This window comes from Hypanus sabinus, chromosome 3, assembly GCF_030144855.1.
Source record: "Hypanus sabinus isolate sHypSab1 chromosome 3, sHypSab1.hap1, whole genome shotgun sequence".
NCBI classification, from domain to species: Eukaryota; Metazoa; Chordata; class Chondrichthyes; order Myliobatiformes; family Dasyatidae; genus Hypanus; species Hypanus sabinus.
Window position 1 is genome coordinate 37,841,014 of NC_082708.1, and position 13,982 is coordinate 37,854,995.

General features: G+C 38.2%; 1 protein-coding gene across 3 annotated transcripts in view; it reads right to left on the reverse strand.

Annotated features, from left to right (window-relative positions):
* LOC132391211 (protein furry homolog) overlaps nt 1–13,982 on the reverse strand; it is a 260,162-nt gene that overhangs the window by 66,300 nt on the left and 179,880 nt on the right. For all 3 annotated transcript variants that reach the window (XM_059964113.1, XM_059964112.1, XM_059964114.1), the window contains exons 37-39: nt 8,532–8,682; nt 2,464–2,567; nt 1,641–1,826 (exon numbers count right to left, since the gene is read on the reverse strand). In XM_059964113.1, coding sequence (XP_059820096.1) covers nt 1,641–1,826; nt 2,464–2,567; nt 8,532–8,682 — 441 coding nt within the window. The remainder of the gene's footprint in view (nt 1–1,640; nt 1,827–2,463; nt 2,568–8,531; nt 8,683–13,982) is intronic.

Here is a 13,982-nt window from a genome sequence, read left to right on the forward strand (position 1 = left end):
GTTTAATCAATGATGTCAAAACCTCTCAGAATATCTAAATAACCTATTCTTGCTTTCAAAATATTGTTTTATGTGAAAACAACTGCAGACAAAGAGAATTCTTAGAAAAAAGACTAAATCACAGATATTTAGCCATTTGTTATGTAGAGAATGGGGTTGGATTTGTCTCAGGCCAGTTCTGAATTAATTCAGAATTCATCAGCACAGTTTAAAAAAAAAGAACTTACCATAGAGGCAGATGAGCAGGATTCTGCCTCAATAACTCTCCCAGGATTTATCTGAAGGCTGCTGACAGCTCAGCTAAAATGCAGTTCTGCAGAAGATGAGCTATCGCCAAAGTCACAATAGGAACATGCTTTACATGGAAAATATGGAGAAGGCTTTTGTCTTTTAGTTTGGCAGATACTGCTGATTGTGCAGTTTTCAGTTCTGGTCCAAGAATAGCCTCAGATTATTTTTATCCTGTCAAATGGATGTTTGCTGAGAGCATTCTGCTAACTTATTAACATTGCTGGTTGTATCTGAATATGAAGTATTTTCCTTTACCCTTTGCTGACGAGAAGTTAATAATGCAGACACTACCAGGGAACTCAAAATATCATGATAGCAAAGCATCGTTAAAATTATTTGAAATTTACATACATTTCCAAAAGGAATTCATTAAGATGCCACATGAAAGGTTACTATACAGGTAATGTGCTCATGAGGTTGAGACTAATTATTACTGAGTGGAGGACTGGTAACTGTCAGGATTTTCCTTGACTGCTAATTTTCATGGCAGCATGCTATAAACACGGCTGAGTGCATCAGGAAATAGGCTATGTACAATCTACATAAACAAGCTGGATGAAGGAAATGATTTATTATATCTAAGTTTACTAATGATAACACGAGCGGGAATTTCTTTACTCAGAGAGTGGTAGCTGTGTGGAACGAGCTTCCAGTAGAAGTGGTAGAGGCAGGTTTGGTATTGTCATTTAAAGTAAAATTGGATAGGTATATGGACAGGAAAGGAATGGAGGGTTATGGGCTGAGTGCGGGTCAGTGGGACTAGGTGAGTGTAAGCATCGACATGTACTAGAAGGGCCGAGATGGCCTGTTTCTGTACTGTAATTGTTATATGGTTACCTGGATGTGTATTCAAGACTGAGAGTGATTTTTGAATTACAGGTTACCTAAAGTTATGAGGATTGAGAAGACAGTTGAGGTCAAAGATCAGATTATCCATGGCCTTATTGAATCATAAACTGGGCTGGTGGAGGTACATGATCTTCACTTTCTCTTAATTTTAATAAGGGATGTAAATAAGACCATAAGATATAGGAACAGAATTGGGCCATTTGGCTCATTGAGTCTGCTCCATTATTTCATCATGGCTGATCCAATTTTCCTCTCAATCCCAAACCTCCTACCTTCTCCCTGTACTCCTTCAAGTCCTGACCAATCAAGAATCTATCAACCAATTTAAAATAAAATCCTACAAAATAACATTCAAATAGGTTTATTAATAAAAGCTAGTATTCATGTGTTTCCTACTCAATTTAGTATTGCATTTTAGAAATATTTAAAATAACATCATTTAATTTCATACATCCACAAACTCCCAATGTAGTCACAGTACATTTCAATTTTACTCTTACCTAAATAGAGATATTCTGGTGTGTAAGCTGGTTTTACTGTGAGTGTTTTGCTTTCACTTATTTCTCTGTTAAGCAGAAGAACAGTAGCTACAGCTTGAAAATTATCATTGCAGGCCAGAGCTAACAGGAGGTGCAAAAGTAATCTTTTGCTGTGTTCAAACACCTCTGGACGATAATGATCAAGACCTAAAAATAGAATAATAGCAAATTAAATACAATCTTAACCTTGGTATTCAGCTATTGTTATACGATATTGAATAATGATTGTAATGTTGATGTAAATTTGAGAATTCTACACAAAAGCTGTACTGGCAATGCATTTATCACATGGATCTGGGCCTACATGCTTCTTTTATTTTGTCAGGATTCAGGGATATTCAGGTAGCTAAGCTTTTATGGGGTTAAAAATAAAAAACAAGTTAAAGTGGAGGAATACAAAGTCCTTAAACAATTTTACAAACCCAGTTGCTTGGTGTGTGAGCAGGTCAGTCGTCTGTGTCTGTCTTTAAATTAGAAGTACCCTGTAGATTAAATTTTCCTTTTTGTGAACTGTGTTGTGGAGTTTACTGTTATGATTTTGTTTAAAAGCCTGGCTTTGGCCGCACATCCCAGTTGAATTTTGGAGTAATGAGTGAGCTATCAGAAATTCTGAACAATTGTGTACTGTATTTTTGGAGTATTACTATGAAAAACTGGAATATGGAATAACTAATTTTCAATATTGTGACTACTTCAATCTATTACAAGAATATGAACCTATACCACTTGTAAATACAAATATTTTTGCCAACTTTAAATATAAAAAACTAAAATTCAAACGTACCTAGAAAGAGTGCATGAATTAACAAAGGGAGGTGGAGGGCCCAGTCTTCCCTGACACTGTGGTCAACGATCATTTCAGTCATGAAGATGACAGCAATGTTGCACCTGTTTCCACAGAAATATGAAATATAATACTTTGCTGTTATACTGTGTAAGTTCTGCATAGCAATGCTATCAAAATTAAATATATTTAGCTACAATAAATCCAATTTCCAGTAGCTCTACAGGAGATCGGAATGTACTAATGTAAAGCAGTATTTCGTCATTTGGCATATTGAATACAGCTAGCTTGGATTGAAAGCTGTGCTACTGCATGAAGCTTAATAGTAAACACAAAGTACACTGAAGATGCTGTGGTCAAATAAACACGTACAAACAAGCAAAACTCAGTCCTGACGAAGGGTCACAGCCCCAAACGTTGACTGCTCCTTTCAACAGATGCTGCCTGACCTGCTGAGTTCATCCAGCTTGCTTGTACGTGTTTGCATGAAGCTTGACTGTCAACACACAAATTGAACTGCACTGTTTGAACAGGAAGTTGCTAAGTAGTGTCCTGGTGCATTTCCTATCTATTTTCACTGTGACAGAAATTAAATCTGATGATGTTTCTCTACTTACCTGGCTTATGACCTTTACCACTGTTCACTCAATGTGCTGTGATGTATAGAAAGGAATAAGTGATGTGATTAAGTGCTGTGTATCTCTTGTCTTTGTATCATATTGAATCACAAGATTACCCCAGAAGAATAGATCCTGCTCAAATTCTGGTCACCTTTGCACTGTTACGTACTAAGATTGAAAGATAAGATTGTATAGGTGAGTGAGATCAATGGCCTATCTTGCATTGTAGATTTTTAATCGATAAATAAGGAAACATAAGGCCACCAAGATGGATGTGTGATCCTACTCACTTCACAGTACCCTCATGTGGGGGAGGGGGATGGAGAAAGTGGGCTGCAAGCAAGCTGATGTGACAGAATATTACTGTGGGTGGCAGAAGCCATATAGTTGGCTAGTGCAGTCTTATTCTGTTACTTGGCATTCCAGAACTCATCATGAAAGCAGATCTCTATGATATTTGAGGATAATGAAATTACCACCATATATATAAAAATCTAATTAAATCAATCAATGAAACTCGAGGAGTTTATAGTGGTGTTCTGAGCCATGATGGTCTCAAACTCTTAGTTCTTTGCTGTAGATGACTGTGATTCTGTTATACAGGAAGCCTTGCATTATGGGGGGGGGAAGAGGGGTTACATTCCTGGAAAACAATCCATATTGTTATTTTTTGTAATACAAATGACTTCCATTACCCACTGTATAGTTAGTGCATAAGCTGCTTTCAGGTATGGAAAGCAGAAAGTTGCCTTCTAAAAAATAACAAAGTTCTGGGTGATCAAAAGGCATCCCATTATTAAGTTCAAGCTGAGATACCATTTTTTTTATAGAATCATAGAAAAGTACAGCACAGAAACAGACCATTTGGCCCGCCTAGATCATTCCAAAACCATACTTCTTTGTAACAACAATAACCCATGTCAACACATTTTAATTCCATCCTGCCCTGTTCACTCAAGTACTCTGTTTAACTTGGTGTAGCCATTGGAAACTAATTACCTAAATCTATTGATGCAGATATCTGTAATGCATTAATCTGAATGGCAGCCAGAAAGGTGGCTTATTCTAATTATATAAAATGTTTATTTGTACCTCAGTATTCAATGTTTAAGTATGATTTATGATTGAGCATAGACATGAGAAATGGGAGCAAGAATTATATTGACAAAAATGGTAATATACAGATGTGTATTACAGGTTCTTGATTGGACATGGATCAAAGGTTACAGGGAGAAGGCCAGGAACTGGGGTTGAGGAGGAGATAGGAAAAAAAAGGATCGGTTGTGATTGAATGCCAGAGCAGACTTGATGGGCCAGATGGCCTAATTCTGCTCCTGTGTCTTATGTGCAAATTTTTCTCAGGCCCAACATTATTCCACTGACAGGATGAAAATTTATATATTATTAATGTGACAGCAGATGGCCATCTTACATTGCAAATTGTATACAAGTCTGCAGACATCAAACAGCATAGTTGTGTGGTAGCTTTCTTGTATCAAATAATTTGTATATTTACATAAAAGCTGACAGAAAATGTGCAATTTTCTCAGCAGTCTTAATAAAATTGCCAAAATTATTTTACTTCACCCTTAATTCAAACATAATTTAATGTTGCTGGTGTGAACAATTGCTAGGTTTAGTGGCTCTGCTTCATCTGCTGGATAATAAAACAGAAATGCTAGCAACACTCAACTGGTTAGGTACCATCTGTGGAAAAAGAAGCAGAGTTAGAAACATCACAGCCCTTCCTCAGAAGCTGTATTTGATGTACTGGAGTGTTGCCAACAGTTTGTCTCAGAATTCCGGTAAGTGCAGTTTTTTGATTTTCATCTTTTGGATAATTGTACTGAGTGAAATTTATTCTATGCAATGCACACTTTGAAATCAATACAATGCAACTATTCCCAAATGAGTTTCTAAAGTGTTTAAAGAGAAAGTTTCTCACTGTTTGTTTTATGTGCTTGAAAAGGAATACTGAATTATATTTAAAAGTAGAATAAAAATATAAATTTTCAGTGTATCCTTGAAAGTATTCTTAGCCATACACATTTGAAAAAGCACATCAGTATTTCCTATGATTGTACTTTGAGGTCATCTAGCATTTCAGTAATTCTTACTTCACAAAGAAGAACATCTATTATTGCTTCAGATTCCACAGATTTATCAGCTATGTTTCTGTTCTTACCATATTTGAGCATTTGTCTTTTCAGTGAAATCCTCCAGGATAGCTAAAGTTTTAAAGATTACAAGGAAACTGGAAAAAAACATATCTAATGGCAAAGCCAATACTTTACACCACACTTTACACTGGATGAATATGGAAAATTTTGGGGAAGATATTAAAACAGTGATTAAGGGAAAGAAAAGTAAAAATAGATGACATAAATGTGAATTCAAATCTCCCATATAAATAATACATAGGAAAAAAAATTAGAAGTTTATAGTTTATTAGAAATGATAAAATAAACTTTCTGTGGAGGTGATGGGCAGGGTGAAGGTAATGATATTTCTGAATCTATCTTCACCAGATGAAGGATGTCACACTAAATTAGAAAGCATTAGTGGCATTGTACAGGATAAAATTAAATAGGTACTTAACAGGTTTGCAGTGGAAAAGGAACCCACACCAAGAGAAATGGATCACCTACTACAGTAGCAAATCAGGGTGGAAATTGCAGTAGCTCTAGCCACCATCTCTCAATCCATTTTAGATACATGCTTGTAAAGACTTGTTGACTTGCAGTGGAGGTGGCTTTTACGGGATCTTGGCCACTTTATTCTGCATACTCTCATTATGAGGAGCAGTTTTCTTGTCTGCATGACCGATAGTCAACAGGAAAGAAACCAGCAGAGTGCACGAATACTATTAGCCTGACAGAATTCTGGTTGTCACTTCACAGCCATTATTACTTTCCCAGGGTCAGCAATCCTTGTAATCTGTTATCACACAGAAGGTGGACAGATAATAGAGCAAAGCTACCCAGTCTCCTGGTGGATGACCACTCATGGTCAGAATATCTCCATGAGCAGAACCCATCTCTAGGTTAATACTAATCACGTGGCATGTGAATGACTGTGTACTTACATTTCATTCTCTTCTGACTCTTGCACCTTTCCCCAGTCAGGTGTGGCTAAGTTATTTGAATGCAGAAAGCCACAAAGAGAGATGTGAGTGCAAGCTTACATCTTTGGGAAATGTGAACCCAAAGACTTTCAAGGAGATAAATGCATGTCAGAAGATTAGAACTACAAGGAAATTGGTTTCAGCCTGCCAATGGGCACAAACTCTTGTTGTGGCATCTTGAGCTGTAGACTATACTGTCTATTCCATGGAGTGTAGCGATACAGAGGTATTTTCTCCTTATGTCCAGCTTGTCAATGTTGCTAGCAATTATGAATATCTTCACTTAAAATAAAAAAGATTGTTTTAGAAAAGTTTGTTCAATATGTTTGGGTCATATGCCTGATATTGCAGTGTGTTGTGACATTGTTGTGAAATATGTGACTGTACTGAATTTCAGTGAACTTTAGACTTTTAAGTCCTGAATGACAGAACAAATGGGAACAATGGGATTCTAGGATGATTAGTAAGATGACCTCTGAAGGGGCTGATTGGCTTACTCCTATCTTGTTTATTTGTGGAAGGGGAGCAATGAAGAAGGTGTGGATTGTACATATTTGAGGCTAGAGATTGCTTCCTGAACTATTTTCTCCCACTGACTTTGCAATAACTGCTTTGAAGAACCCTTTAGTTCTATGAGGATAGTGAAAACTTGTTCATGTTGCATCATGGCTGTTTGAACTATTCACATTTGCTACCATAATCACTTATATCAATTCTATGTCACAAGCACGAATTTGGCAGCTCAATAGAGACAGCAATTGCGCTTGTGAACTTGCACATGCCAGCTATTTATTATTTAATTGTGATAGTATTTAACTCCATACTTGTTGTCCTAGTGCTTATCGAGACTTGGGCTACATCCACACTAGACCAGATAATTTTGAAAATGCCGGTTTCGCGTAAAAACGATTGGCGTCCACACTATGCATTTTTGAAAATATCTCTATCCACACGGAAACAGAGATTTCGACGAATCTCCTCCTGGGCATGCGCAGGACACATCTACTGAAAACAAGAGACCTGTTTGTTGTTGAATCTCGCCGTAAAAGTGCGCGTTTGTGTAGTTACAGACTAGAAAAACTTAAAACGTCAGACAGCTGTTGGCTCTCACGCAGAAGAACTTAAAACTAAAAAGAAAACAAATACTGGAGTGTACGACGGCAACCGACAGGGAGTTCACGGACTGTATGACCCGGCTGATGACGAACATTGAAAAACTGACTAACTCTGTTGCATTAATAAAGCATGTTGTTAAATGTATAAAACATGTCGGCATCAGTGTTATCTTGTATTTTCATACAATGTTACACTAGGCTGTTACACATCTATTGTCAGAGAAGTACTTCCATAAATAGGTAAACCACCTTCATACGAGCAAGGACAGAAAACAGCAAAGTGAGTACAGTATACTTATTTATTCAGTAAGTTATGGGTCAAAGTATTTGGTGAGTACATTTCTAACTCTTCTAGCTTCAGTCTCGTTGCCGTCTGTTCTGAAATTGTTAGGTTGCATTCAAGAAAACAATGAAATAGCACGCTGCCGTCTAACAGCATTTTCAAAAGTCTCTGGTTACCCCATCCACACTGATCTGCCTGAGCAGCATTTTCAAAGATATCCACCTTGGAAAGCGTTTTTGAAAAGCTCCGGTTTCAGGAGATGAAAATGTCGTTTTAGTGTGGATGGAGGGTAAAAATGAAGAGAAAAAGCTTCGGTTACGGATTTATCCGGTGTAGTGTGGATGTAGCCTTGGACAGAGCACAGCAACACTTCACTTTTGCTTTGCATCAGCCTTGCCTGAGAAATTGGACTGTGGAGTCAAATAACTCTGAAGACTTGTGGTACTCGTTAAATAATGAGATGTTCTTTTCAGCCGCAGCGTAGGCTTCGTTTCCCATTTGAGAGTTTTAGTTAACAGCCCTGTTTGGCCTAGTGTTTATTGTTTTATTTTTCCTGTTCGCATTAAAGTTTTGTGAACTATCATCGTGCATCAGTGTCTCTCACTCCACACTTAGGCCACATCTTAAGCCACTTTGAAGAAGTGTTGGATGGCTTTAGTAGTGCATGCTAGATTCAAATGACACTCTTAAAATCACTCTAGTGCTGCTAAGGCAAAACTTTACTCTGCAGCCTTAATATTGCAGTTTGGATGACATTCATGTTAATTCTTGTACTTGTTTCAGAGGGTTAATCATATATCACCATCCAGGCACTTGTTCTGTTACTACACTATCTGCACACCCCCACCCCCCCCAGAGTAGCTACATTTGTTCTATATAATTAAAATACTTTACTAGTATGGAACATTTTGAAAGCTACTCCTTACCGATGAAGTGGCCCACGAGGTGTTATTGTTTCAGGAAGATAATCCACAAGGGGGGCCCAGCAACCCCCATTAACAGGCATTGGCAGGGGTTGTGGTGAATTAGCCTCAATAGTCTTCATCAACCAACTAGCATATGGAGGCAATGGATCACCTGAAGATCGTAGACAGAACAATACTGAGTTAATACCAGTAAGGAGTTAAAGATCTTGGTTGAAGGTAACTCCTTTTTTAAAATCAATACTTGTCATTTCAATAACATATCATACTCATATACTCAATGCACAGCTTTCTTATCACATACTTAGGACATGCCTTTAGCATGAGTAGTTAATATGGCAAGTGCTTGCTTGTTTGAAATTAACTCATAATGGAAAATTACTTATGCTGGCCACAGGTAGCGGGCGAAGAGCTCTCAGCTTTGAACAAAAAATTTATTAACGTTTATTAAGTAAAATCTTTTACATAATTAAAATAATAAGAGGTCTCATGATAATTTTGCTTATTCTATAAAATAACAATTGTAACTCCAGTCACAAATTTGAAAATTATAGACATCTGTAAGCAATAAAAATATAGACATAAATCACACGTGATTACCGTGCCAGTCCAACAGGCCTACTTACCTTTTGCAAATCAGTAGCTGTCAACCTGCTCCTAGATGTCCTGTTATGGAATAGTCTATGAATGATGATTAGCCCTCAGACAGTGGAATCTAAGGCCCTACACCCTCATGGGCCATACTGATGGCCTTCCAAAAAATCTTTTCTACTGCCCTCATAGGTCTCTGATGATCATAACTACTCTAAGTAATTTGGAAGAAACCATAAAACAATAATAAACAAAAAAACTAACCTTCACTGTTGTTTTAAAATATGCAGAGTGACCCCATTCAAATATATGTGGTTAGACTACATATGGTAACCATGGTGTAAATCTGAGTGGCCAGATATGACCCCTTAGATTAGGATGATCTAGAACTTCAAATGGATTGCTGTGGGTCCAGTAGTGGAGCAGGAGAGCAGATGTGTTGGCGTTCATTACTTCTGCAGTGGCAGTGGGCAAGCTTGGAAGTTATGAATGCACTGACCTGTAGCAAGGGCATAGATGGTGGTTCTCATAAGAACTGACCTCAAGAACAGGCACCACAGTAGCCTAGCAGTTAGTGCAATGCTACTACAGCCGGGGGCATTGGAGTTTGGAGTTCAATTTCAGTATCATCTGTAAGGAGTAGGTATGTACTCCCTGTGGAATGTGTGGGTTTTCTCTGGGTCCTGCAGTTTCCTCTCATTGTCCAAAGATGTAAGGTAATTGGTCAGTGTAAATTAACCAGTGATTAAATTGGAGTTAAATTGGGGTTGTTGGGAGTTGCTCGATGGTGCAGCTCAAAGGGCTGGAAGAGTCTATTCCATGCTGAATCTCTAAAATTAATTGTGTCTCCAACACACATAATCCTGAATTATCACAGGCAACTGCTAATATCTGACAAAAATCCATAACCATATGCTCTGATTACCATGGAATCTATGGGGCTGTAGAGCTTCTGGTCAAAGAGGATTTTATTGATATTGTTGGTAAAGGACTGAGTAATGCCACAATGAATGTTCAGGAAGTGGCTAGATGCAAAGGGCATTCATATCATCCACAAAGCAAATCCCTCCCCTGACCTCATTCAATGGTCACGGAAGAATTAAATACTTCATTGTAATAAAAAAAAATCTGTTTTTATAAACTGGTTAATTTAACCTTATCTAAAACATAAATGTGCTTGCTTTGTAAAATTCTTCCCCAGCTACTATAAATTACTGTAGGATGTAGGTGGATGGGTTATGGAAAAGGTTACTGGGAAATTATTGCGTTAGGCTTCCTGCTTTGTTGTATGGAATTATGAAAGTAATGAAATTTCTTCAGGATAGTTAATCATTGACAAGCAAGCTACTTTGTCAATTCCCTCTCAAATTGTCCCATTACCCCTGCAATCAGACACCACTTAGTTCCACTGATTTTCCAAAGTCCTTTGGGCTTTCTCCTTTCCATCAAACTTCTACCCATTTTCACCTATCATCTTCATGCCCCATTCAGTTGATCATCATCCAATCTTTCCCTGATAATCTTTACCCCATACCTTAATCTTTTTAGCTCAATTATCTCTGCAAACCAACCCTCTCTTTACTTTCCTCAGTTTCTATACTGGCTCTTCTTTTCCAAACCTCCCTGATTCTTCACCATTCTAATCTTTCTCTGTAACTACCCACCTTTTACTATGGTGAGAGATTGAAAAGGTAACACTGATCATGTGGTCTGTGTATGAACACGTATGCAATGCCCAAGATTACTAATTCTAATATGCACAATGCTTTCTGTCACATGTACTGTATATGACTAATCTGGTCCCAAGTTTGCCTTGGATCATGCTGATGGAGGACTTCAATGTGTGTTTTCGTGTTTTGAAGAACTTTTGTGTTTAAAAAGCCTTTAAAAACTCTCACTTGCCACGCATGCAGAACGGAAATGCAAAATGGAATAGAGGTGAATAAGTTACCAACTTAATATATATTTTAAAAAACTGAAGAAAACATGGAAATGGAAAATAAGTACTTGAGCATAGTGCATAACTTGTATAGGCTTGACAACCATGTAAACAAATTATGAAGAATAACTTCATAACTCAATCAGGAATTAGTGAATTATCCTCATCTGGATATTTAATTATAACCTGTTATTTCTATTCTATAACCATCTGAAGTGGAGACTTTCAAAATTGCTTCCTTGGAACATCAAAAATGAAATTTTCATATTTTCAAGTTATATTGGTTACTGCTCAATAGGAGCGGAGTTCACCTAACCATTGAAAACTAAAGCCGTTTATTCCTAACATGACAGAAATATTAGACGGCAACTGTGCAGGCGTGAATTGATTTTTTGGATTTAATGGAAGGTATGTTAATCTTTTTGTTCACAGATTCCATGTGATGAGTTTCACATACGTGTCTTGGTACCAGTGACATAGAAAGGAAAAGCAATGAGGTCCTGAAAAGAGATTTTACAGAGAAAGCTGAGCAGCAGGACCTCCCGGGAGTAATTTCTGGATGACTGTGCCACATGCCAGTAAGGGTAGAAACGGGATGATTTGGCAGATAAATGTGTGACTGAGAAGCTGGTGCAGGGGCTTCAGATTCTTGGATCATTGGGATCTCTTCTGGGGAAGGTATGACCTGTTCAAAAGTGATGTGTTGCACCTGAACCTGAGGGGGACCAGTATTCTCACAGGCATGTTTTTTAGAGCTATTGGGAATGGTTTAAATTGAATTGGCAGGGGTGTGGGAACTGGAGTGATGGGATTCAGGATAGGATGGATGGTAAAAAAGTAAAGATAGCATGCGTCAGACTGTCAGGAAGGGCTGGCAGATGATGGGACATAGTCACAGTCAACGGGGCGAATATCAGTATATTAAGGATGCAAAATCAAAAAGGGTAGCAAATACGGTACTCAAGGTGTTGTATCTCAATGCGCAGAGTATAAGAAATAAGGTGGATGATCTTGTTGCACTTTTACAGATTGTCAGGTACGATGTGGCCATCATTGAATCACAGCTGAAGGATGGTTGTAGCTGCGAGCTGAATGTCCAAGGTTGCATGTTGCATCAGAGGGATGGGAAGGTAGGCAGAGGGGATGGTGTGGCTCTACTGGTAAAGAATGGCATCAAATCAGTAGAAAGATAGCATCGGAATCAGTAGACATAGCATCGGAAGACGTTGAATCCTTGTAGGTTGAGTTAAGTAACTGCAAGGGTAAAAGGGCCCTGATGGCAGTTATATACAGGCCTCCCAACAGTGGCTGGGGGGTGGACCACAGATTACAACAGGAAATAGAAAAGGTGTGTCAAAAGGGCGATGTTAGGATAGTCATGGGAGATTTTAACATGCAGGTTGATTGGGAAAATCAGGTGGGTAATGGATCTCAAGAGAGTGAGCTTGTTGAATGCCTAAGAGATGACTTTTAGAGCAGTTTGTCATTGAGCCTACTAGGGGATCAGCTATACTGGATTGGGTGTTATGTAATGAACTGGAGGCAATTTGGGAGCTTAAGGTAAAAGAACCCTTGGGAAACAGTGATCACACTATGATTGAGTTCAACTTGAAATTTGATAGGGAGAAAGTAAAGTCTGATGTAGCAGTATTTCAGTGGAGTAAGGGAAATTACAGTGATATGATAGAGGAATTGGCCAAAGTAAATTGGAAGGAGCTGCTATCAGGGATGTCAGCAGAGCAGCAATGGCATGAGTTTCTGGGAAAAATGAGGAAGGTGCAGGACATGTGTTTTCCAAAAATGAAGAAATACTCTAACTAATATAAATAGTATAACCATGGCTGACAAGGGAAATCAAAGCTAATGTAAAAACAAGAAAAGAGGGCATACAACAAAGCAAAAAGTAATGGAAAGATAGAGGTTTGGCAAGTTTTAAAAAAACGTACAGAGAGCAACTAAAAGTATATAAAGGAAGAGAAGTGGGTGTAGTTACTACTACAAGAGGGAAGGTGCTCAAAAAGCTGAGAAACTTAAAAGTACATAAGTCACCCAGACCAGGGGAACTGCACCCTAGGGTTCTGAAAGAGATAGTGTTAGAGAGAGTGGCGGCACTAGAAATGATCTTTCAAAAATCACTGGATTCTTGGCATGGTGCCAGAGGACCGGAAAATTGCAAATGTCACTCCATTCTTTAAGAAAGGAGGAAGGTAGCAGAAAGGAAATTATAGACCAGTTAGCTTGACCTTATCTCAGGAAGATGTTACCTAAGTCAATTGTTAAGGACGAGGTGATGGAGTACTTGGTGACACAGGACAAGATAGGACAAAGTCAGCATGGTTTCTTTCAGGGAAAATCCTGCCTGACGAACCTGTTGGAATTCTTTGAGGAGATTACAAAATAGGATAGATAAAGGGGATGCAGTGGATATTATATATTTGGATATTCACCTTTGACAAGGTGCCACATTTGAGGCTAGTTACCAAGTTAAGAGCCCGTGGTATTGTCGGAAAGTTCCTAACATAGTTAGATCATTGGCTGATTGGATAAAAGCAGTGAATAGGAATAAAAGGCTTCTTGTCTACTTGGCTGCCAGTGACTAGTGATGTTCTGCAGGGGTCAGTGTTGGGACCACTTATTTTTATGTTGCAGATAAATGATTTAGATGATGAAATAGATGGCTTTGTTGCCAATTTTGCAGATGATACTATGACTGGTATAGGGGCAGGTAGTGTTGAAGGAACAGGTAGGATGCATGACTTAGATTAGGAGAATAGGCAAGAAAGTGGCAAATGAAATATGATGCAGGAAAATGCACTTTGGTAGTAGAAATAAATGTGCAGACTATTTTCTAAAAGAGGAGAAAATCTAAAAATCTGAGACGCAAAGGGACTTGGGAGTCCTTGTGCAGAACACCCTAAAGGTTA